Source organism: Syzygium oleosum, unplaced genomic scaffold, assembly GCF_021117445.2.
Source record: "Syzygium oleosum isolate NSW1041296 unplaced genomic scaffold, Sole_v2.1 Sole_v2.01, whole genome shotgun sequence".
NCBI classification, from domain to species: domain Eukaryota; kingdom Viridiplantae; phylum Streptophyta; class Magnoliopsida; order Myrtales; family Myrtaceae; genus Syzygium; species Syzygium oleosum.
The window spans coordinates 26954928-26976256 of NW_026607485.1; the positions used below are offsets into that span (position 1 = coordinate 26954928).

The following is a 21329-nucleotide window of genomic DNA, read 5'->3' on the forward strand; positions in this document are numbered from 1 at the left end:
ATCGACCTTCTCACCTCCGATGTTCCAAAGGAAGTGTGTGAACAAAGCAGGAGCGAGTCTGTGTGGGCCTCGGAACCGTCCCGTGATGTGAACGAGCAAACGACACCATGCATGAGTGCATGTGGACTAGTGGGAGACCCCATCCCTGGAAATAATAGAGTGGCAAAGTGAGAATTCGCCTTTTTCGAGTAAAGGAAAGAGGCTTGAAACTCGGGAAGTCAGAGTTTTCGTCTGAATTCTCTGAATAAGTAGGACAAACCACCTACCCCCCAACAGCTATTTGATTGATCACCACCCCAACCCAGTTCTAGTTTGACTTCCTGATCCAATTTTATCACGGCTAAATTCTAAAATTATTGTACGCGTGCCAAATTAGTCCTGAACTTTCTAATTTTGATGAAAGCGTCGTCTCGTAGGACGATTATTCGCGCCCGCTAAGCAATCCGTTAAGCTCCCTTGGGATTCACTTCGGGAGGGTCGCGACGACATCATTTTTCCTTTCTAACAGGCAATTAACATCAAATTGGAGGAACAAGAACAATGGCTTCCCACCTCCTCTTCATTGCTACCGCCTCACTAATAAGGTGCTTTTGTCACTTTGCGATGAGTACTTCGCACATTGATAATTGTTAATTTCCTGAAATCGAGAGGTGCTCTGGTAAATTTTCAATTATTCCTACTCATTTGGAGGAAAACAATGAGTGGAGGCTCTTTCACATGGAGCGAAAAAATAGTGCGATTGATTTTGTCTCGAACTCAATAATTCCTATCGTCTTTTCACATTTCCGAATACTAACATGGAGACAACCTAACATGTCTCTAATTAGATAAAACCTTCATGGCGGACCCGCATTATCACGGGACCATTGGTTGCGGTCCGTCTCTGCGAGGAAGTTTTAGCGTCTAAACTTGAACCTCCTCACTTGACCCTCGATGGCGGACCCGCCTGAGGAAGGGGGCATGGTTGCCCCCGCCAGGCCACCCCCACACATAGGTCCGAAAATTTTCATTTCGTGATTAAGTAACTCGTTCGAGAAAAGGGTCACATGCTTCAGATATTAGTAAGATTTCTGTCTTGGTCCAGTCCAAATCATCGGTTTGCCATTGTTAAGCACATTGGTGTGAAAACTATCTATGGATGTTAGGCGGACGCCGCACGGGCAGATCAATTGGTTCTCGTTAATGATTGTCTTAAGGTGCAATAATTATGAACAATGATGTGTTTTTAAGATATAGAATCGGCACTCTTTCACGTGCCTCTACCATCAATAAGCAAATCCAGCGCAATGATTTCAGCCTTGAACTTTTTGTGCGAATCACATTCCTTGAAAGCTCGTTTCTCCTAATAAAACATAAAGATAAACGCAATAGAAATCTTAAAACTTATCGCGAAAGTACAATTGAATCATAAAGTTATCAAAAAATGCAATCAAGTTCTAAAACTTATCAAATTGGTAGAATCAAGTACCTCTGTTAGTTCCGTCCAATTTAACTAACTGAAAATGCTGACGTGACTCTTTTTAATAATACTTTTATTTATATATAGCGAATAAAATAGTAATTTTAAAATGGTAAGACAATTGTCCTGTAATCGTAGTAGAAGTTGCGGACGGGTAAGACCAGCGGAACTAGCCCTTCTAAGTGTTACTACAAGGATCGCACACCCTTTACAGAATATCCAGCTTAAGTCATAGCTACTCAGTCCAATCGTAGGTATATGAACCTATCACTGCAGCCCCATCGGCGTGTCAAAAGTTAAAAGTTAGGAAGTCTCTCCATATGAGGTAACAAATGCCCAAGGTGCAAAGTGGCTAGACTTAGCAAACTAATAAAAGTATTTATCGGGAAAATTATCAATTTAGTCATAAATCAATTGTATAGATTCCCATATAGTTGTGAACCTTTCAATTGCTTCAATATAGTAGTAAAATTCCAACATAGTCCTTCCGGCCAATTGTTACTTGAAATTGCTAATATGGCGGTCCGGTCATCATTGGTTGTCTTAAGTGTCGTAACCGACGATCTGATGTGGACAAATTTACTCAAAACCAGGTCATTTAGAGTAATTTTATGAATTTTCTCTATTCTTTCTTTCTCTTATTTTATTGTTCATCTTTCTTCTTCATTTAACCCAATTTGTTGATCAGTTTTCAAATCAAAGCTCTCTCACCATCGACCCCACGCTCATCAAGGATAATCAATTCCATCCTTACCCTAGTTGGTCAACTAATCAATTCCACAATACAAATCTCAAAACAAACAAGAAAACAAAAAAGTTAGAAAACTGTGTGGAACTGGAACTTTGGGTTGCTTTGGACGGAATATCCTCTCTCAACTACCGTTAGGCCAGATTCAAACCAAATTTCAAAACGTTCATGAATTTTTTTAATGAGGCGATCGAAGTGAAAGTGCGTGCTGGTTTTGACCCTAATGGCAGCATGGTCGATGCCTTTCGTTAATGGAATTTGGCCTTTTTCTTTCAAATCACTTTGGTTTCTTCTGCCCAAATTCGCATCGCTTTATTCACTTTTCAAAAAGGTTCTCGTGGACCGCAGCCAGTTCAATTAGACTGGCAATGCAATATTCACAATAAAAAAAAACCACTAAAGAAATAACGAATCAATGCGTGATGACTGCCCGTACATCCCAAAAGGCAATTTATTTAGAAAAAAGGGGTCGAGAAAATAATATAAGAAAGTGACCGAAAGCCTAAAGCGACGCTCAGAAAAAAAAGTGCAACAAAATCTTTTTTTATTACAATAAAGACAAGCCACACCCATCCCGAATCCTAATCGAGAGCCCTATCATTTTATACTGTACTTTGCCCAAACATCTCTCTTCCCAATTTATTCGTTTTTCTCGTTCAATTGTCCGTTTTCAAACAATTTGTTGTCATCCACATCTTCACTTATCTTGTAATATTGCGTATTGCTTATGTTTTAAGATATGTAGATGTGTCTGTTGGAACGGTCCAATCCAGAAATTCGAATGATGGGAGATTATGTTAATTTAAAGAGTATATAAATCTCATTTAGAAATTGAGTGTGTAATTTGACGAACGGGAGGCCGCATAAATGAAATAAAATGAGGAAGAGCTTAGGATATGTTGTTTTGCGGACAATGAATGATTTGAAAAATATTTTCCAAAAAAAGCGATCGCTCGAAATAATTACTAAATGAAAAATATTTTCGTTATCGATAACAATTTATATCCAAAAATTTTCGTGGGCGATGAAAATAATTTTTATTCATTCATTTTTATAAGCGATATAAGAGATCGGTTTTAGGAAAATCCTCCGTTTGTTTTATGGAAAATGAATAATTTGGAAAAACAATTTCCAAAAAGTGATCGCTTGTGTCACACGGAAAAAATGAATGAACGAAAAGCTTTTTCACCCATCACGAAAATATTTAGACAAAAATTGTCATCAATAATGAAATTTTTTTTCATTGGTTAATTATTTCAACTGATATGAGCGATCAGTTTTAGGAACATGTTTTTCAAATTATTCATTTTTCGTGAAACAAACAGAGTCTTAGTTCAAAACCATATTAGAATCATCCAATCCAAAAACTTAAACTTGTAGGTGGAACGATCAAAATGCATATAAATAGCATATAAATCTTGCATAAAGCAATGTGGGATACTTTAGCAGTTTCTACTGAATTAGAAAAAAAGAACTTATAACTATAGATCCACTGAATTCTTATTGATTTTCCCACCTCCCAAGCATAAAGTGACATCATCAATATTTTCACGCATGCACGGGAGGAGACTGATACCGAGAGTGATATTTCTCTATACAAATATTATCTTTTCTTGGGAATATAATTATCCAAATATTATTTGGATTGGTACACATACTAAAAGAATCCAAGTTTGTTGGGGATACCTTGAAAGAAAGAATATGATTTACATTTATATAAAATTTTAGAAATAACAAGATGTTAGGGTTTAAAATGATTTAAAGGCGTATGTAATTATACGTTTCAATATTTATACAATTTGAAAGATTTGACATGTTCCACCGATCAAAAAGAGAAGAAAATTTTCATTTATTTTTTTGTAAGATAATATCTGAGTGCAAGATGAAAAAAGCAATACTTTAACAGACACCGTTAGAAAACAATACAATTTGCTTTTAAGCTTCTAATTTGGATTCATACAGTCTTTTGAAAAGACACAATGATGCAAAAAATATTTAAATAAAATAAGATAAGATGCAAATAAAAGAATAAGGGACTTACGAATGGCGTATAGTAGCTCAGCAATAAAGAGGCTTTCGCAGTCACCTATGGAATCATTGCTCTTTAACTATGTCATGATCGAATTTCTAATCAGCTTGTACCTAAGCATTTGTTACCTCTAACTTTCGATATGCTTGTATGTTATGGATGGAATAGGTAGTGACTCAAACTGAACTTCTAATAACAGGTATGATACCTTTATTGTAACATCTAGAGAGCTAGCTACTCATCGCATTTCTCACTTATAGAAAGAAAAAAAAAAAAGGATGTAATGTTCTAGGGTCCCTCTATTTGTGTCCGAAATGCAAAATCATCCCTCTACCTTTTTTATTCTAGAGTGTCCCTCTACTTGTTAAGGTGCCACCAATCGTTCTCGAATCATTTTGGTGACAGAATTTGCTTGAGGCCGTTGAAATTTTGCCGGTCTTAAACAGAAAAAAAGACTAAATTTGACGAACCCCACCAAAAACCAAACAAGAATGAAGTTGAACCCAACCCTCTCATGACCACCATGGCCGCAGCCTAGAGTTTAAGCTCGAGTTGGCCACGATGGCCGTGACCTTGTGGCCATGGCAACCATGAGGCCAGAGCTCAAGCACCCATGGACCACAAGCACGAGATTTGAGGTGAGCTCCTAATCCCGCAGCCGTGGTGAAACCCTGGGATAGATAAAATGAGTGGCACCGCGAAGAAGGTGGTATTGATATGGCGGTGTTCACGGCGAAGCTCCTGGTCTCCGGCAAGGCTCGGAACGAGTTTGGCAATTTCCGCTTCTATTCAATTTACTCTCAAACCAAAAATCAATCAAGTCACTCGCATGTCCCCTTTCTCCACACCTTTCTTCAGCAAGATTGCACATCATCTTGCTGTGATCTCCTTTCTTTTTGGCCGACAAGCATCTTTTCTGAGGTGCTTAATTAAATCTCGCATGTTTCCTTTTTGCTATGCCGAATCTTTTTCTTTCTTGTAATTTGGTGTTCGGTGGATCATCTCTCCCTCTCCAATTCTTTTTGAAAAGAATTTTTACGTTGATGACATCCCATTAGCCAAATTAGCATCGTGTGTGCAAATAGACTCGCGACACGTGTTCTCCGATTAGCCAACTTGGCACTCCGATGGCCAATCGAGGATTCCAACAGCTAAATTCAATTGAAGGACCAACGTGGGCATTTTGAAAAAGGTACCGTGATCATTTTGAACTATAAAAAATAGGGCTCAATTTCCTTTTAAAAAAAACCCCAATTTTAACCGGATTCTAGCCCAAACAAGCACAAATTATAACTCGGGTCCTAATTCTAGCTCGAATCTTTTTTTTTTCTTTTTATAAAATAGCACCAACTTCAGGTCTTGTCTTAATTGTGAGATTTTGTAAGGTCGTTGCTAACTGTTCTAAAAACTTAAATTGTAAAATGAAGGTGTGGTTTAATACTTAATTATTCTAATACTAATTCTGGTCCAAAATTTTTTTGTCTTATAAGAAAAGCACAAACTTTCATTTGCTACTCAAATTTCCGCCAAGTACACGTGGAAATACATGTTCAATCTTTAACATTGTCATCGGATGGAAACTCGACGGAAGCAATACTGACCAAAAGTCAAAGCCTTTGTACGAGACAAAAAAAAAAAAAAGTTCGGGACGCAACAGGTATCCAGCCTAAAACTGATGCTCATTTACATGGGACAAAAAAAAAGTTCGAGTTGGAATTGGGGCAGGAGCTAAGGTTCGCGTTTTTATTTTTTCCTCAGGTAAAAAAAAAAGTCAGGGTCGAAATTGGGATCCTTAGGGGCTGTTTGGTAACAGGTCAAACAATGTCTGATTCTTTTCTTTTATTCCCAGGAACAAAAAAAGAACAAAAATTCATTTTGTAAATTTTTTATTTCTAGGAATAGTTTTGGAACAAAATCAAGAATCAAAATAAAGTTTTTTTTGGTAAGGAAGAATCAAAATAAAGTTGCTTCTTATTCCTGAGAAAAAAAAAAGAATCAAAACATAAACAAAATTTTTTTTCTTCTTCTCCTTCATTGGCCCGTGGTTGGTCTTTGGTCATGGCCGGCGAGGGCCGTCCTCGTCGGATCTGGCAAGAGTGACCCTTGCACAGGCCGCGAGGGTCCAGCCCTCGCCAAATCCGGCGAGGGTGGCTCTCGTTGGCTCGGGTGAGGGCTGGAAGAGGCCGGCGAGGGCTGCCCTCGCCCTCGCCATGGCCCTCGCTAGCTCTGGCCTGTGGCCAGTCGCCGACCATGGCCAGCCACAAGCCAAGGAAGGAGAAGAAGAAAAAAAGAAAAAAAAAAGAAAGAAATATTAAAAAATTTGGACATTTACCAAACGCTTTTAAATGCTCAGAAATTATTTTCGGGAACAGAATAAAAAAATTATTTTTGAACAGAAATTATATTTGAGAACAGAATGATTACCAAACGCAATTTTAATGCTCTTGAAGAAAGTTAGGCAAAAATGCGGAAGGGTAATTTTCTAATTCGAATCAAGAATGGAGAGATTATCTCAGAAAAAGAAAAAGGGTGGACTTAGGGTGCGCGTGAATACCATTTTGTGCCCGGAAACTATTTCTGAACAGAAATGATTTTTTTTTATTCTGTGCCCGGAAACAATTTCTGAGTATTTGAAGGCGTTTGATAAACTGACCAAAATTTCTATTCCTAGAGTAGAAAAGAACAGAAATGCGTTTGGTAACTACACAAAATTTATGTTCCCAAATAATATTTTAATAATATTTTGAATTGTTTAATTTGTTTTTTTCTTTCTACCCATTTTCTTCTTTGGCCATGGCCGGTCGCCGGCGGCCGGCGGCGTGGATCGGCCATAGCCCGAGGCCGAGGGCGTCACGGCCTCGCCGGCGCGGAGGGCGAGGCTACGGCCTCGCCGCGCTTAGGCGAGGCGGTCCTCGCCGGGCGGTCTGCCCGCGAGGTCGAGCCTCGCCGTCGGTCGCGACGCGAGGTCGGCCTCGCCCGAGACGGCGAGGCTCGGCCTCGCCCGGATCCGGCGAGGCCGAGCCTCGCCGTCGCGACCCACGGCGAAGGCCGGCGAGGCCAAGCCTCGCCGTCGCGACCCACGGCGAGGTCGGCTTCGCCGTGGGTTGCGACGGCGAGGCTCGGCCTCGCCAGATCCGGGCGAGGCCGAGCCTCGCCGTGGGCGGAGGCCGACCTCGCCGTCGCGACCGACGGCGAGGCTCGGCCTCGCCCGATCTGGGTGAGACAGCCTCGCCCAGGCGGCGAGGGTCCATACCTCGCCCTCGCCGGCCTTGGGCTGTGGTCGGTCGCCGGCGACCGGCCCAGCCCAGGGAAGAACAACACAAAAATAAGAAAAGAAAAAAAGAAAAGAAGAAAAAAACCGATTCTTAAAAATTGTGAAACAAGAAGCGAACTTTTTTTTACTTCTTGTTTCTCTTCCAAAACTGTTTCTCGGCACAAATTTTTGCAAAAATGTGCCCGGGAACAAAAAGTTTACCAAACGCATTTCTGTTTTCAAACTATTTCTGAAAATAAAAGAACAGAAATTTTCACTATTTAGCACTTTGCCAAACGGCCCTTGCCATATCGGTTCACACGCTGTCCGAGAGGCCCGGATCACACCAAAACGAACACGGACGCGTCTTTCCTAAGCAGATTCGTGCGTGCGTGCACGATGCCCGACTCCACCGAAATGTGCCTTCCGCTGCATTCACACACACGGACGCATATATAAAAGCCAGGAGAGAGAGACGCCCGACATCCTGCGGTGCAGCCTCTTCTGTACAACTAGGTTTTTCTCTCCACAAACTCAAAAGGGTTTTAGCCAGAGACGCAGAGAGAGCGAGAGAGAGAGAGAGACGGCAACCCCTCCGGGTATTCTTCTTATGGCCGAAGAGGGTGTTGTGGGTTGCACCGATTTGCCCGTGAAGAGGTCGAGAGAGGGCGAGGAGAACGGAGTGTCCGCCGTGACCATGGAGGTCGAAGCGGCGGGCTCGGATAACAACGCCCACTGCATGTCCTCTGTTATTCCCGGGTGGTTCTCTGAGATTAGTCCAATGTGGCCCGGTCGGTGTTTTCTTCTTCCCTCTTCTCTTCTTTCTAATCTCCGAGCGCCGTTGCTTTGTTGCTTTGGAGTTGAGGAATCGTGGGCAGCCTCTTCCTTTTTTTTTTTGGGGCCTCTCCCTCGTTTGCTCGTTTGGATTTCTGGGCGGGCAAACGGGGTCTCTTCTCGCTTTGGATTCGACCTTGTTCTAATGTAATTGTTGGAACTGATCGTCCTTTTGACGTAGATTTCGTTGCGAGTATCCGCCCCGTTGCTTGATTTGCTGTTTGCCTATTCTTTTCCGCAAGGAAATCTGAAGTCCCCATCATTCTCGCTGTTAAATTGCGCATATCAAATGCGTTCCAGAATGCCTTCTTCAGCTGTTCTTTTCCCCCAATTGTTTGAGTTGTTACTGTGTGTACCAATTCCGCGTGATTCGAGGTTAAATATCTTATCGTTTTTTAACTATTTTTTGTCAAAGGGTAGTCGGATGAAGTGTTTTAGGTGCCGTTTGTTCTTTTGCTTTGATAAAGTTTGCATTTTAAATGAAAATTTTCTGAAATTTTTTTAAATTTTTTCACTTTTCTAGAAAGGTTTGAAAGCACTACAATCTGCATATTGTGGATTTTGTTTGTTCCCTTTTCATTAACCTTTTTTCTTGTTTAGTTTCTCATTCTTGAAATGCTCAAAAGAGACCGAGAAATTTGTTTAAGACCTCCCGATGATGACGGACATAATCGGATGACAACTGCTGATGACTGTGAAAAGACAAATTGTAGTTTTAACCTATGAAACTTGGTTATACAGCATGGCCTGGGTTTCCTTATGCCCCGTTTGAGCTTGGTGTATGTTTCTTGAAGGTCACCTCTATTCTTGATAACATGAAAAGGTGAAAAATAGGGGAGACAAGAGCAAATACTAAACTTTATACTTGGTTTTGGCTTTTCATCATGACTTTTCTTCTCTCTATTTCAAACATATTTTACTATTGGTCGCGTCTTTCGGACATGTGACGTGCTTTGACTGGCATTCAATGTAAAAGGTTGAGATTTCGGCACTTCTTCTTAGTGTTGTTTCTACTGGGCATTTCCTCTTTACTTGTATCTCCATCTATTTTTTAATGGGTGTCATGCTAAGTTGGTTGGTCACTTTGTTGCTTCTTTATTCTGTTGTTGGTTTGCTTGGCTCTAGTTTTTAACTAAGGAAAAATAATATGAAACTTTTAAAGATGGTTTCAAGGCATACAGAGAAATGATCTGTACAATAGTGAAACATATTTCAATGAGGGTACATTATTTTCTAAAAGTTCTCTAGGTATATATTTGAAGAGTTTTTCCTTGTCTATATTAACTTAGGGATTGTCATTTGGGTATTATTTTTATAGAGCTACATAAGGACCTGCATTTGGCTCTTCTGCCTTTTCCTTTGCCAAAGACTAGAGGGCCAGGTTTGGCCAATACTTGTTTAAGCGGTTAAGCTCTATTAGTAAGTTGGCAATTTGGAAGAGAAACTTTACTTTTTAACGGTTCAGATTATGTAGCGTTCATAGCTATTACAAAGTTTTTCATGATACGGACATCAATATCTTCGTGGAAATAGTAAATACGGAATTGTTGGCAAATCCTTATCTTGAGGCTAGAGAAGTATGTTAACTCCAATATAATTTTGCTTGTTTTTGTCTATCCCTGCTTAAAATAAATTTCCGACGTTAACCAGGGGAAGCACATTCGTTAAAGGTGGATAATATCTTATTCCAAGGAAAATCAGACTACCAGAATGTTATGGTTTTCCAGGTATTTTCTCTTCGCCGATATATCATAATTTTGTCATGTACAATAACTTCCGTATGACACCATGATAATTGAACTTAATCATGATTCTCCTCCTGCAGTCGTCAACTTACGGAAAAGTTCTTGTCTTGGATGGGGTGATTCAGCTTACCGAGAGAGATGAGTGTGCATATCAAGAAATGATAACTCATCTTCCCCTTTGCTCAATTCCGAATCCAAAGAAGGTATTCATGTTATTGTTGGACACTGACTTGCTTAGTATACATTTATTGATATGAAAATTGATGATGATATCTGAATATATTTTAACTGCGACATTTTATTGTCTACTTTTGCCTTGGAAAATATGCACATATAATTAGAATTGCTTTGTGTGTTTTTTGAGAGCTCAAATACCTTCTTTTAAGGTTAGCTGCGTTCTTTCCTTGGTTATTGCATTTTCACTGAAGTAGGAGTACTATGGAACTTATTTTAATAGCCCTTTCTTGCAAACTGAGCGGTGTTCCTTTTTAATTATTACTCTTCCTGTAATGTGTGCATGTGTGAAGATGTATCGATAATGTAGATGCTTTAGGAAAGGAACGATTTTTTTAATTAACCGGGACCTTTGAACTCTTTGAAGGAAGGGAATATGCTGAGTTGGTAATTTTGACAGAGAACTTTTTACCTTGAGTCGAAGCGGATAAATTTTTGAGCAATTATAAAGGTTTCTTTTAGTAAACTATGTACTTTTCTTTTCCTCATGAGGAGTTACCTCACTAGTGGAAGGCAATAAAAAGTTTAAATAAATAGAAGATCGATAGTTTTAGTCATTTTGATTGAATGGATATCTTTAGATTAAGAAGACTGTCAATGAAGACTTTGAAAGAGACTATATATGCTATGGAGTATGTTACTTCTGCAGCAGGTGCGGTGGTTGAACTTTACAATCATGCAATGTTGACAACGCATATATAAGTTTACAATTGGATGCTACTATGCTAGCTCTATCACAACAATATCATCTCCTTGCTATGAATTAGTGAACAGGTCCTAGAAAAAAGGAATAGTTCTGGTTTGGTTCTCACCTCTGATTCTTCAAATTCAATGCACATTTTTCAGGTACTTGTCATTGGTGGAGGGGACGGGGGAGTTCTTCGTGAAGTGTCTCGCCACTCTTCTGTCGAACAAATTGACATATGTGAGATTGACAAGATGGTGGTTGATGTGAGTGAAGCTGATGACATCTTAATTATTGTTCTGTCAGTCAATTTTTAGGTTTTACTCAAAACCGACTAGATTATTCATTATTTTCTCCTCAGTCCACCTCGACTATATCCTAAATGATCATACAATAGTTTGAGAATCTGCTGTATGAATTTCTTTTCGTAAATAATAGGGTGTACCTTCAGAGTATTTAATGTACTCGCAACACCTATGCCAGTTTTATCAATCACATTTGGGATTCAAGTATAGATATTTGTTCATTCCATCTCTGCTTTGCAGGTTTCGAAACAATTCTTTCCTGATGTTGCAGTTGGTTATGACGATCCCCGTGTCACCCTCCACATTGGCGACGGTATATTTACTAATTTTTCTTCTGTTTCTTTTGCATCTTTTTGGTTCTTGTCTCTTCACAACTCCATTTTCACCTGTTGGGGCATTTCGTCTTTATTGTTCAGGAGTCGCTTTCTTGAAAGCTGTACCTGAAGGAACTTATGATGCGGTTATAGTTGATTCTTCAGATCCTATTGGTAAGGATATTTCTGAAGTTCCTTAACATATTTCTTCTGGGCTGGCTTTTCTATCATTTTCTTACCCAACTCCTTCAACCACCCCATTGGTGTTGTCCAGGTCCTGCACAAGAACTTTTTGAGAAGCCCTTTTTTGAGTCTGTTGGGAGGGCTCTCCGTCCAGGAGGAGTTATGTGCACTCAGGCAGAAAGTATATGGCTTCACATGCACATTATCGAGGACATTGTTGCGAATTGCCGTCAGATATTCAAAGGCTCAGTTAACTATGCATGGACCACTGTGCCTACGTACCCCAGGCACGTGCTTCTCTCATTTTCTATAAGTTTTGAGTTTGGTACAGGGGGATGGACTTGTCAATAGTTTATGCAGTTTCACTTTTTAGCATGAATCTTCCCTGTTCCAAGCAGGGACTGACGGGCTCTGTTTTCCAAAATATAGGCAGTTTAGCTCGAATTTTTGTATTTTCAATAGAAGCATTATATCGACTGTTCATTCCTGTGATCTTCATGGTTGCTCTCATATCTATAAGATCTAGGTGTGAGGCGGTTTATGATGCTGATGACTCTGTGAACTAAGACAGCTCCGTAATGATCTTTCAGTGGGGTGATCGGTTTCATGCTTTGCTCAACGGAGGGACCACCTGTTGATTTCAAGCATCCAGTGAATCCCATAGACGTCGATGGAACTCTTAGCAAGACTAAACGGCCACTGAAGTTCTACAACTCAGAGGTACAATTTGGTTTTTTTGGTCCATCGTCCGAAGAATGTGGTCATTCTTACATATGCTGACATCATAATAAAAACCTTCTGCAGATTCATACAGCGGCATTCTGTTTGCCCTCCTTTGCGAAGAAGGTAATCGATGCGAAGGCTCGTTGAGGAATTTCTTCTTTTCAGTAGCAGCATAATGGAGCAAAGAAGAGATATTACCCGGTGTTTTGAGCTCCCCATCCTCAATGAAAGTGGTGCGTTTGGCTAAAGTTCATGAAATAAGTTGAGGTTTGCATATATGATCGCAGCAGCGTTCGCCCCAGGCTATATATTATTGCTGGACACTTTGATAAATCCAATTTTATTCTTATATCCGTTCTGGGTTCAGACTCATTGGCTAACCAGTTGCGCCTCTTTTCGATTTGTAATCAATTTTCTGCAACTCAGTAGCGTATTGCCACGCCCGTGCATGTCTGGAATCCTAAAGTCGCGCCGATAGATGTTTCTCGTGAGATGGCATTTCTCTTTTCTGCATTTGGAACTGCATTCTCAACATGTTTCTTTAGAGCAAGGGGTTGAGATTCACCTGACCAGCCCAGCCCCGCCCTGCCCCTTAATTTTTGTTGGATCATGTGGTACATGCTCTGGTTGCGAGCGACGGACTTGCAAGTTTGTTCGGACTCTCTCAAGTTCGTCGCAAAGTTGAAAATATATGCAAGGACATTTATAAATGTACACGATAAATCAACGCAAGTAGTTATTACATACTAGGAAAATTGGAGTTCTAGATCGGTGCTGCTGCAAGTTTAAAGTAATACACAGGGTAGGAGCAGTTGATTGGGGCAGTATCTGTTGATGGGGCTTCCGCATTCTTGCAACTACAGTGAAATAGTGGCTCCTCTTTCGGCCTTTTCTGTTTTAACTAGACTATTAAAAATCTACAGTCCTTAACAGAGGAAGTAATTTATGTGATAAGGACACGCTTGTGTGGTGGCGACATGCACTGTCGATGTACACTTTCCATCCCTTAATCACGCTCATCTCAACCCATTGCTCCTTTATCTCCGAATTTGTCGACGAGGATCACGTTCATCTTCTCCTTCTCCATAGCCATAGAGGCTGAAAAACCAGTGCCAACGTCGATGAGTCCGTCTTGGAGGAGATTGACTTTCGAATCCGTCTATTTCTTAACACCTTCCTTCTCCATCTTCATAGCCGCGGCCGCCGTCTCTCTCCCTCTCCTCTCTATCTCCTCTCTCTCTCCATAGACTCATGATATTAGCAAAATGATATTTCAATCCAATCTGAGCAATCCAAGTGGGTGGATCCACAACTGAAACTAAAAATCAGACCTATATTCACCGATTTCAAATTTTAAAAATAGGGAGCCAGACTGATTCCTGCAGAATCACCCAGAACCGGCCATTTTGGTCTAGTTCGGTCCAATTCTTTTACTCACCCTTACAATTGTTGTTTGTTTTAAACCAGACCGGTTTCAAACTAAATTTTACTAACAAATCCGTTTTTGCTCTCCCGTGAAAATTTAACTATTATACAAATTTTAAAAAAGATCATGCAAATGTGTGTGTATATATAAATATAAATTTAAGTATCAACATTTGTTTACCGTGAAAAATTTCACATGTTAAAGGCTATTGAAGAAAAAACTCATCCGCCGCAGCTAAGAGATCGGCAGGATGCGCCAGAGCCAAGTTTTCACATTCGAAGTTGCAACGCAAATTAAACCGTTACCATCACAATGAAAAACTTATCGACATAATAATATACAGAACCATTCGACTCAGGCAGACAGAAAGCCAGATTATAAGGACTAAGAAAGGGGGAAAAGGAGAATGTTTCTGAGCAGCAACATTTGACTCTTGCCATCTCTCTTCCATTTGGATTGTCTTCTCATAGAAAAGGCTAGAATCTACAAACTGTTAGATTCAGATGAAATCCGAACCGTCCCGGAAGTGCTCCAAGTCTGGGTGTGTCCCGCCACCAGGTCTCCTCGGGTTTCTGTAGGTATGAAGTTTGGCAAAGACGTAAAAGACTAATTTAAATTTCAAAAGAAAAGAAAAATCTAAGCCCACATGGAATCGGCATTCCATCACGCAATCAGAATTGATACGAACATTGGATTCATTCAAAATGAAGATTCTCTCAGTCTCGCCCAACAAAAACATTTAAGCTATCATTTAACTGAATCACCACTTATAGATTGTAACTGTGTATTAGTTTGCTCCTTTCATTATTATTGCCTTCCTAAGCTATTAGCCAAATGACCAAAAACAAGATTTTCTTAACCCTGCAAAACCTCATATTAGAAATTTGAACATGCGTTTATACTCCATGGCCTTGTCTCTCTCTTTTTATTAATCCGTCACAATCGATTCCCACACCAAACTCCAGTAAAACGAGACACTAGAATGTCTATTGGCCACAAATGAAATGAGTATGTGAGACCAGACTCCAGATAAGAGAAGTCAATCAATTGTCAAGGAAAGAAGATATAACTACCTGACAAATCGACTAGGCTCAAAACCAGGCACACCAGGTGGACCATATGGATCAAAACGAGCACCCGGAGGGACACCTCTGTTTCAAATGATCAAGTGGAGGTCAACAGGCGTGTGCGCACACAAAGAGAGGAGACAGGGAGACAGGGAGAGAAGACACTCACGGTTGGGCTCCGGGGAAACCAGGGTGTCCAGCATCTCCGCCAAACCAACTGGGATCATTGGGTCCTGTATGCTCAGATTGCTACACTTGTTAACCTCTCGAAAAACAGTGATTGTGAAAGAACTATAAATGATTAATTTACAAAGAAACTACACAAACCTAAAAGGATACTCCCACTGCTACCATAACCACCCCTGCATTAAAAATTAAAGAAAAATCATCTCTAATCAATCAGGGAACGCCAAGCATTAATAAAAAAGTATAATAAGCAAAGATCAGCAAGGAACCTGGTTGGGTACATTCCGGCCCCAGGCCCAGGAAAAAGGTCGTTGCCACCAAGAGGATAAACAGGAGGACATACAACTCTGTGCACAAAAAGAAAGAGAGTGAGAGAGAGAGAGGAAAGAAACCAAAAAAGCATTCAATGCAAGAAGCAACAATAGAACACTAACCTTTTTCCTTTCGGGCAAAAATTATGGTACAACATATCAAAATAAGTGAGAAGGTAGGCTTATTGAAAAACATTTTGATAGATAAGAATTCACACAATCTACTTGCATATAATCGGAAGTGGCAAGATATTTCCTATATGAACCAAACAAAGAGGTCTCATAGACAAAGAGGATTATACTGCTCTAAGCTGGCTATCCAACTACTACTTCACACCCGAACCAATTCATGAATATCATATTTAAACATGCAATACTCTCATCTTCCACACATCACAGAACAGAATATATGTTGATCCTTAAACTCTTGTTATCCACGGTATAGAGAGCTCCTCCCACATTTTGTTATATTGATAAGAGACTGATACATATTCATTCTATGTTACTTGCTTTTTCTACGTCTCTCCTGTTCAGTTATTCTGGCTATATCCTGTTCCAGCAACATTGAATTCACCAGAACTGCCATATCACAATGTAGGCATTTCCCACCCCTTTATTGTGTTCCATAGCTGACAAGAGTAATGGAGAAGATAATTATTATCAAGAGTCTCATAGAGCAAAAATAATTAGACTTGCTGTACAGCAACTCCAAGGGGACAATGTTAAATACTTCAGTGTGCAACATTCTAGATGCAATAGATTTTCAAAATAGGACAACCTTAGGAACTTGTCAACATTAGCAGTTCAGCTTTCACGTCTCTCAAACCAAAATTCTAGCAGTAATTAGGTACTTTCATTGCCCTCAGTTTAAAAGACACTGGATAAGATTGTCAGGATCTTTGCACGCGAGGGCACAAACAGAGAGAGAGAGAGAGAGAGAGAGAGAGAGAGACCCTGAAGGATGAACTTGTGGACTCCAAGGTTCACGAGGTGCAAGACCAGGCTCATTGATACGTTGTCTCGATCCTTCACTATTTTCTCTTCTGAAAATGAAGAAGACATCCTTTAATATATAAAGCGTAGAAATGAAGATGAAAAATCTGACTCAATGCAAAATCTAGCTATGCATCCAAAAGGAACGCACATGTTAAAGCAGGCAATCATCTAAAACTTCATTTTACCCACCGCTGTACCTTAAATGCCCATAGTGTCGCTGCCTTATATGACAATAGCAGAACAAGTGAATGATCAATTTGATAGACTTCATCACTAGAAACCAACTCACATTCTAAACAATTGTTTGTTTTCATGTGGAACACAGGATACTCGATAAGACCATTATCAAGCATTTCTCATTGGAGAAGAGATTATAACACACCATACAACACATGCAAGTACGTATGCATATAGATCATTACGCAGAGTAAACGAGGTCCTCTACAACATAGAATGGAAAGGATTTGAAGACCTATCTCCCAATTCACACAGACAGCTTAATTGCATCAAATGAGATTCAAGTCAAATAACTATATAATACTTGCTTGTGCCCAAACAAGAAGTTCATAAAAGTTAAATAGGACATGATCATACCATGGCAAAATCATATTTCCAACAAAAGAGAAGGAGTAAATCACATAGAATTGCAGAATGAACTTCTCTGGCCGGGCATAGGAAGTATATTCAAAGACCAAAATCGTCATTTACTTTTATAATTCAGTCGGTACCCCTTTTCCATGGAACATATTAAGCAAGTAAAAGATTACATATAGAACCCCTCCAACTAAGACAAGAAAGAGTCAGAAGCATAGCTAAAGTCAAAAGGCTAGAGCCAGACCAAACCGGATGTTCTCGATTTGAGCCAAGGGAAGAAATCAAAAAGTATTTCCCCAAGCAACTTTCTTGATTGACAGCACTACATTGTCTTCCCCCTTGACAAAACTTTGGCAGACTTCTTAGTCATCAGATCACTCTCATACAATTTAGAAGAGCAGTTAAAACAAGCATCCCCAATGCATAAGCATTTATGGTCTTGACTGGTGTATAAATGCAATGCACAAATCATCTAACTTCATTGCCAAGTAAAAGTGGTAAAAGAAAAAAATTTATCGTTTTTAAACAAATACGAACACCATGATCCAGCTCAGTCAAGTATGGGACTGCATTTCAGTCATCCTCAAATGAATTCATACACGTTCAAACTTGGAAAATAACCAAAAAAATAAAAAGCACAGACAACTAGGTAATATACTGCAAGACCCTCCGACAGCACTCCATAAATCTCGAGCTATGTTTTAGAGCCAAAACAGCGTCAAATTCTGAGATGGAATTCGATAAAATTCCACAGCAACCAAATTTTTTTCATCCACTCGTGCAAAGGTGCATCCTTTCCCCTTGCTTATCAATCTCATCCACAGTCAAAAGAACTATCTTCCTAAGCAAAATAAATTACCTAAACGGCGCCATCGGCATAATACATAAAACAAACCAAATTACCCGACAGCATTCGTCGACGAACTAGGCCTCGATGAGCCATCCAATTTCGACAATATCTCCGTATCCAAACTCTTCACCAACTTATCCAGATTTTTGAACTGACCAGAGTAACTCGCGGCTCCATCCTCCACAATGAACTCATCGATACTGCCAGTCGGCGATGCAAAACATCGAGCAATCAAGAATTTAGAACCGAAAAGCGAAGAACCAAACAGAAGATGCTCGAAAGTGTAGTACAGCATACTCAATTTCGAGATGAACAGGCTCAGCAGCCCCGTCTTTCAAAGCATCCACGGCCAGCTTGTCGTCCATCGCGAGACACTTCACCAAGACTTTCTTCGAGTCCTCGGGACTCACGTACACGAACGCATACTCGTCATCGGCCTCGTTCCAGCGCTCGATCCCGACCTCCTCTGGAACGACCAGGAACCAAAAATCCGAAGCTCTTAGGTCAGAGAAATCCGTTTCGAGAACAGGACGACGCTCGAACATACTCACCGGCGGAGGAGGAGAGAGCGTCGGCGGCGTAGGCGGCGCGTCCGGTGGCGGCGAGGGAGTAGCCGGAGGCGAGGAAGGACGCGTGGACGGCGAAAGCGAGGCGGTCGTGCCGGCTCCGGAAGAGAGGCCTGGACGCTCGCACGACGCCGATCACGGCTTTGGACTTCTCGGACTCCATCGCCGTCGATCCGGAAATCCTAGCTTGAACGGAAAGCTTAACCGTTTCTCAACGAATCCATCGGGAAGACTTGAAGAGGCGGTGCGCGTAGCTTCCCCGAAAAGCAGAGAAGAGGAAAGGTAAAATTACCAAAACGGTCCTCAACCATTGGGCCTATTGGGCCCGCTCCATCGTGAACGGGCCTGATCCGCGAGCTGTGGGCCCAAGCATTTGATTGGGCGGGCCTAGATTCTCGCCCGTTTAACTCGTTCTTCTGCTTAAGAAGATGGGCTTATTGTTTTGGTTTAGTTGTGTGTGATCCCGAATGAAACATTTATTTTGAGAATTTATCTTTAGGAAATGTGTCTTAAATCTAATATATGCAAACATGTATTTTCGATGTCTTTCCTAATTCATGATATCTGAAAAATGGCAAGTAACGATGCAACTGCTTTAAATGTGCAAAGATGATGCTAATTCGTGAAATCCCTAACTAAAGCTACACGAGCATGATAATTAGGGGTATATAAAGGAACCGGAAACCGCCCGAACCATGGAACCGACGGGCAGATCCCGGTTCCAGGGTGGGAACCACCACCCACCCGAACGATCCTCACCCCTAATGATAATGATAAATCAATTATAATAATTTAATTGCATGGGTGTGAATGACATTCATATTCTAGGAGAAAAAAACTGAAACTAGTAAATGCTAGCGAGACTGGCCAGACAGGAAAATGCTAAATGCAATCAAGTAAACTCTTTTTTCTATGTTTTCTTATATATAAAATATCCTTCTTAAACAATCCAAGATTTTAATGAATGAAATCAATAAACAAGCAAAGATATTGGAACTAGAACACTTAGCCAAGACTAGTATAACTTACGGAACTAGTGAATACTATTTCTATCATGGAATGCAGTAAAATTACTTTTTTTTTTATAATGTTTTATCCTATGAAGGAAAACTCTAAGTCGACACATGATCATTTGTTAACATGCTGCCATAAAAAAAGCAAAAATATAAAAATCACAGCTTCAAGTGGAGAGATGATTTGACTAATCCTTGCCACATCATGAATTCCTGCAAAGTGAACAGTTAATCAGAGGTGACTCGAAAGTTACCTGAAAAATTATGTTTGGATTACGTGTTTAACCATGCTGGATGTCCTCGATACTTCTACGGTAAAAGTAATCTCAAATAGATCATAAAGTTATGTTTGGTAGGCAGGATAAAAGTCTAGATAAGATAAAATTCATCATATCTTGTGTTCGGCCCCTATTCAAGACGGGATAAATAGAATAATGTGGGATATATGGGGATATAGTCTAGATAAAAATATCCCATGATGAGGTAGGATAAAGATGAATATGATTTCTTATATCCATGATATAAAAGCTATTTTTTTTTTCAAATAACAAACTTTTTAAATTAATAATAATTAAATAATAATTAAATTCTATTATAAAAAAATTCAAAATAAAAAACAATTTTTGTTTTAATTTATTCCTATATAAATGTGAATTTCTTTCTGTTCTATAATATATTCTTTTTTATATATTTAATATGTATATTTACTACATATTTTAGGTATATTAGTATAGTTGATTATTTAATAAAATAGGATTAAGGAATGACGGAAGGAAATAAAAAAGAATTAAAAAAAAGAAAGGGAAAATAATAAATAAATAAAAAAAAGTAAAAGAACCCATATTTTGAAGGAACAAATTCAAATTTAAAGATGATCTTTCTAATTTTTGAGGAATCAAGGGCAATGAGATTTTAAAAATACCTACACTCTTCGTGTCATTCTCCTTCATAATTTTTTGATTCAAGTCAAAGCTCCACGAAAATGGCGGGAGAGTTGAAACTCTTTCTCTTTCGCAATTCTGTAGCTCACATCAAAAGTTTGCGAAAGTATCAAAAGAGTCTAAACTCCTTTTCCCTCTAGCTCTCTAGTTCACGTTGAAGCTTCACAAAAGTGGGGAAAGAGACGAAGCACTATATTTTTCAGAAGTGCGAAGATGAATGATTGTGTTTTCACTCTCTTACTTGATTTAACATTCGCTAGCTGACTTACCTCGTTGATCTTGTTGGTGCTCGTTTACATTTATTGTCGTAGTCGAAGATATAACTCTAGGATGCTGCAATGAGCTTATTTGCTATTTAAGATTCACATCGTCCAATAATCTTGGATTGATCGATGGAAGTTATCTATATTTGTGAATTTGTGATTTCTTTAGCTGTGAATCATTAGAAATTCTTACCGTCTCCATTTGTGCTTTTTCAGATTCATTTACACTAACATGTCATTCAAACCGAACAATGAATAAGATAGGATACGAAAATTTTTAGCATTATTATTGCGATTTACCAAACAGTGGATATGATACAACAAAATTTTTGATTTCTTATCATATTAAGTCCTATCTTGACTAAAGATCCATACGACCAAACGCAACTTAAAATGACATAAGATGAGGGAAAATAAAAAACTGACTAGTGGAGGCTCGGATCAACCAAGAACGTTCTAAATGCCCACTAACCAATATTGAGAAAATCATCTATGATATTTTGAAGATGACAATTGTTGATCATTGAATTTCTCTGACAAGTCAAACGTACATTTATAAAAAAAATCATTTCAAATTTCAATATCTCTTATCGTGACAGATTTT

General features: G+C 39.6%; 2 protein-coding genes across 3 annotated transcripts; one reads left to right on the forward strand and one right to left on the reverse strand.

Annotated features, from left to right (window-relative positions):
- The first annotated feature begins 7989 nt into the window (after positions 1–7989).
- On the forward strand, positions 7990–12863 carry LOC115686284 (spermidine synthase 1). Its single transcript, XM_030611516.2, has 9 exons — positions 7990–8280; positions 9974–10050; positions 10149–10271; positions 11149–11253; positions 11533–11605; positions 11709–11780; positions 11881–12076; positions 12380–12509; positions 12594–12863. Exons 1-9 carry the CDS (start codon positions 8100–8102, stop codon positions 12657–12659), a joined length of 1023 nt encoding a protein of 340 aa, XP_030467376.1. The 5' UTR covers positions 7990–8099; the 3' UTR covers positions 12660–12863.
- Positions 12864–14060: 1197 nt separating this feature from the next.
- Positions 14061–18760, reverse strand: LOC115669020 (probable proteasome inhibitor). Of its 2 annotated transcripts, XM_056312014.1 has the most exons (9): positions 18486–18756; positions 18240–18403; positions 17996–18142; positions 16456–16545; positions 15461–15538; positions 15333–15367; positions 15175–15238; positions 15012–15089; positions 14061–14510 (listed from the first exon to the last, which is right to left on the reverse strand). In XM_056312014.1, exons 1-9 carry the CDS (start codon positions 18669–18671, stop codon positions 14438–14440), a joined length of 915 nt encoding a protein of 304 aa, XP_056167989.1. In that variant the 5' UTR covers positions 18672–18756; the 3' UTR covers positions 14061–14437. The 2 variants fall into 2 exon arrangements, with proteins under 2 accessions (XP_056167989.1, XP_056167992.1); XM_056312017.1 differs by lacking the exon at positions 17996–18142 and having other exon boundaries at positions 18486–18760.
- Between the last annotated feature and the right edge of the window lie 2569 nt (positions 18761–21329).

Bases quoted from the DNA above. Each gene is read 5' to 3' on its own strand.
- LOC115686284 (XM_030611516.2), top strand. From the start codon at position 8,100: ATGGCCGAAGAGGGTGTTGTGGGTTGCACCGATTTGCCCGTGAAGAGG. The intron at 11,606-11,708 runs GTATATTTACTA...TTTATTGTTCAG, and splicing joins CACCCTCCACATTGGCGACG to GAGTCGCTTTCTTGAAAGCT. The intron at 12,077-12,379 runs GCACGTGCTTCT...ATGATCTTTCAG, and splicing joins ACTGTGCCTACGTACCCCAG to TGGGGTGATCGGTTTCATGC.
- LOC115669020 (XM_056312014.1), bottom strand. From the start codon at position 18,671: ATGGAGTCCGAGAAGTCCAAAGCCGTGATCGGCGTCGTGCGAGCGTCC. The intron at 18,404-18,485 runs GTTCGAGCGTCG...GTTCCAGAGGAG, and splicing joins CCTCCTCCGCCGGTGAGTAT to GTCGGGATCGAGCGCTGGAA. The intron at 15,539-16,455 runs GTCTCTCTCTCT...TTTTGTGCACAG, and splicing joins CCACAAGTTCATCCTTCAGG to AGTTGTATGTCCTCCTGTTT.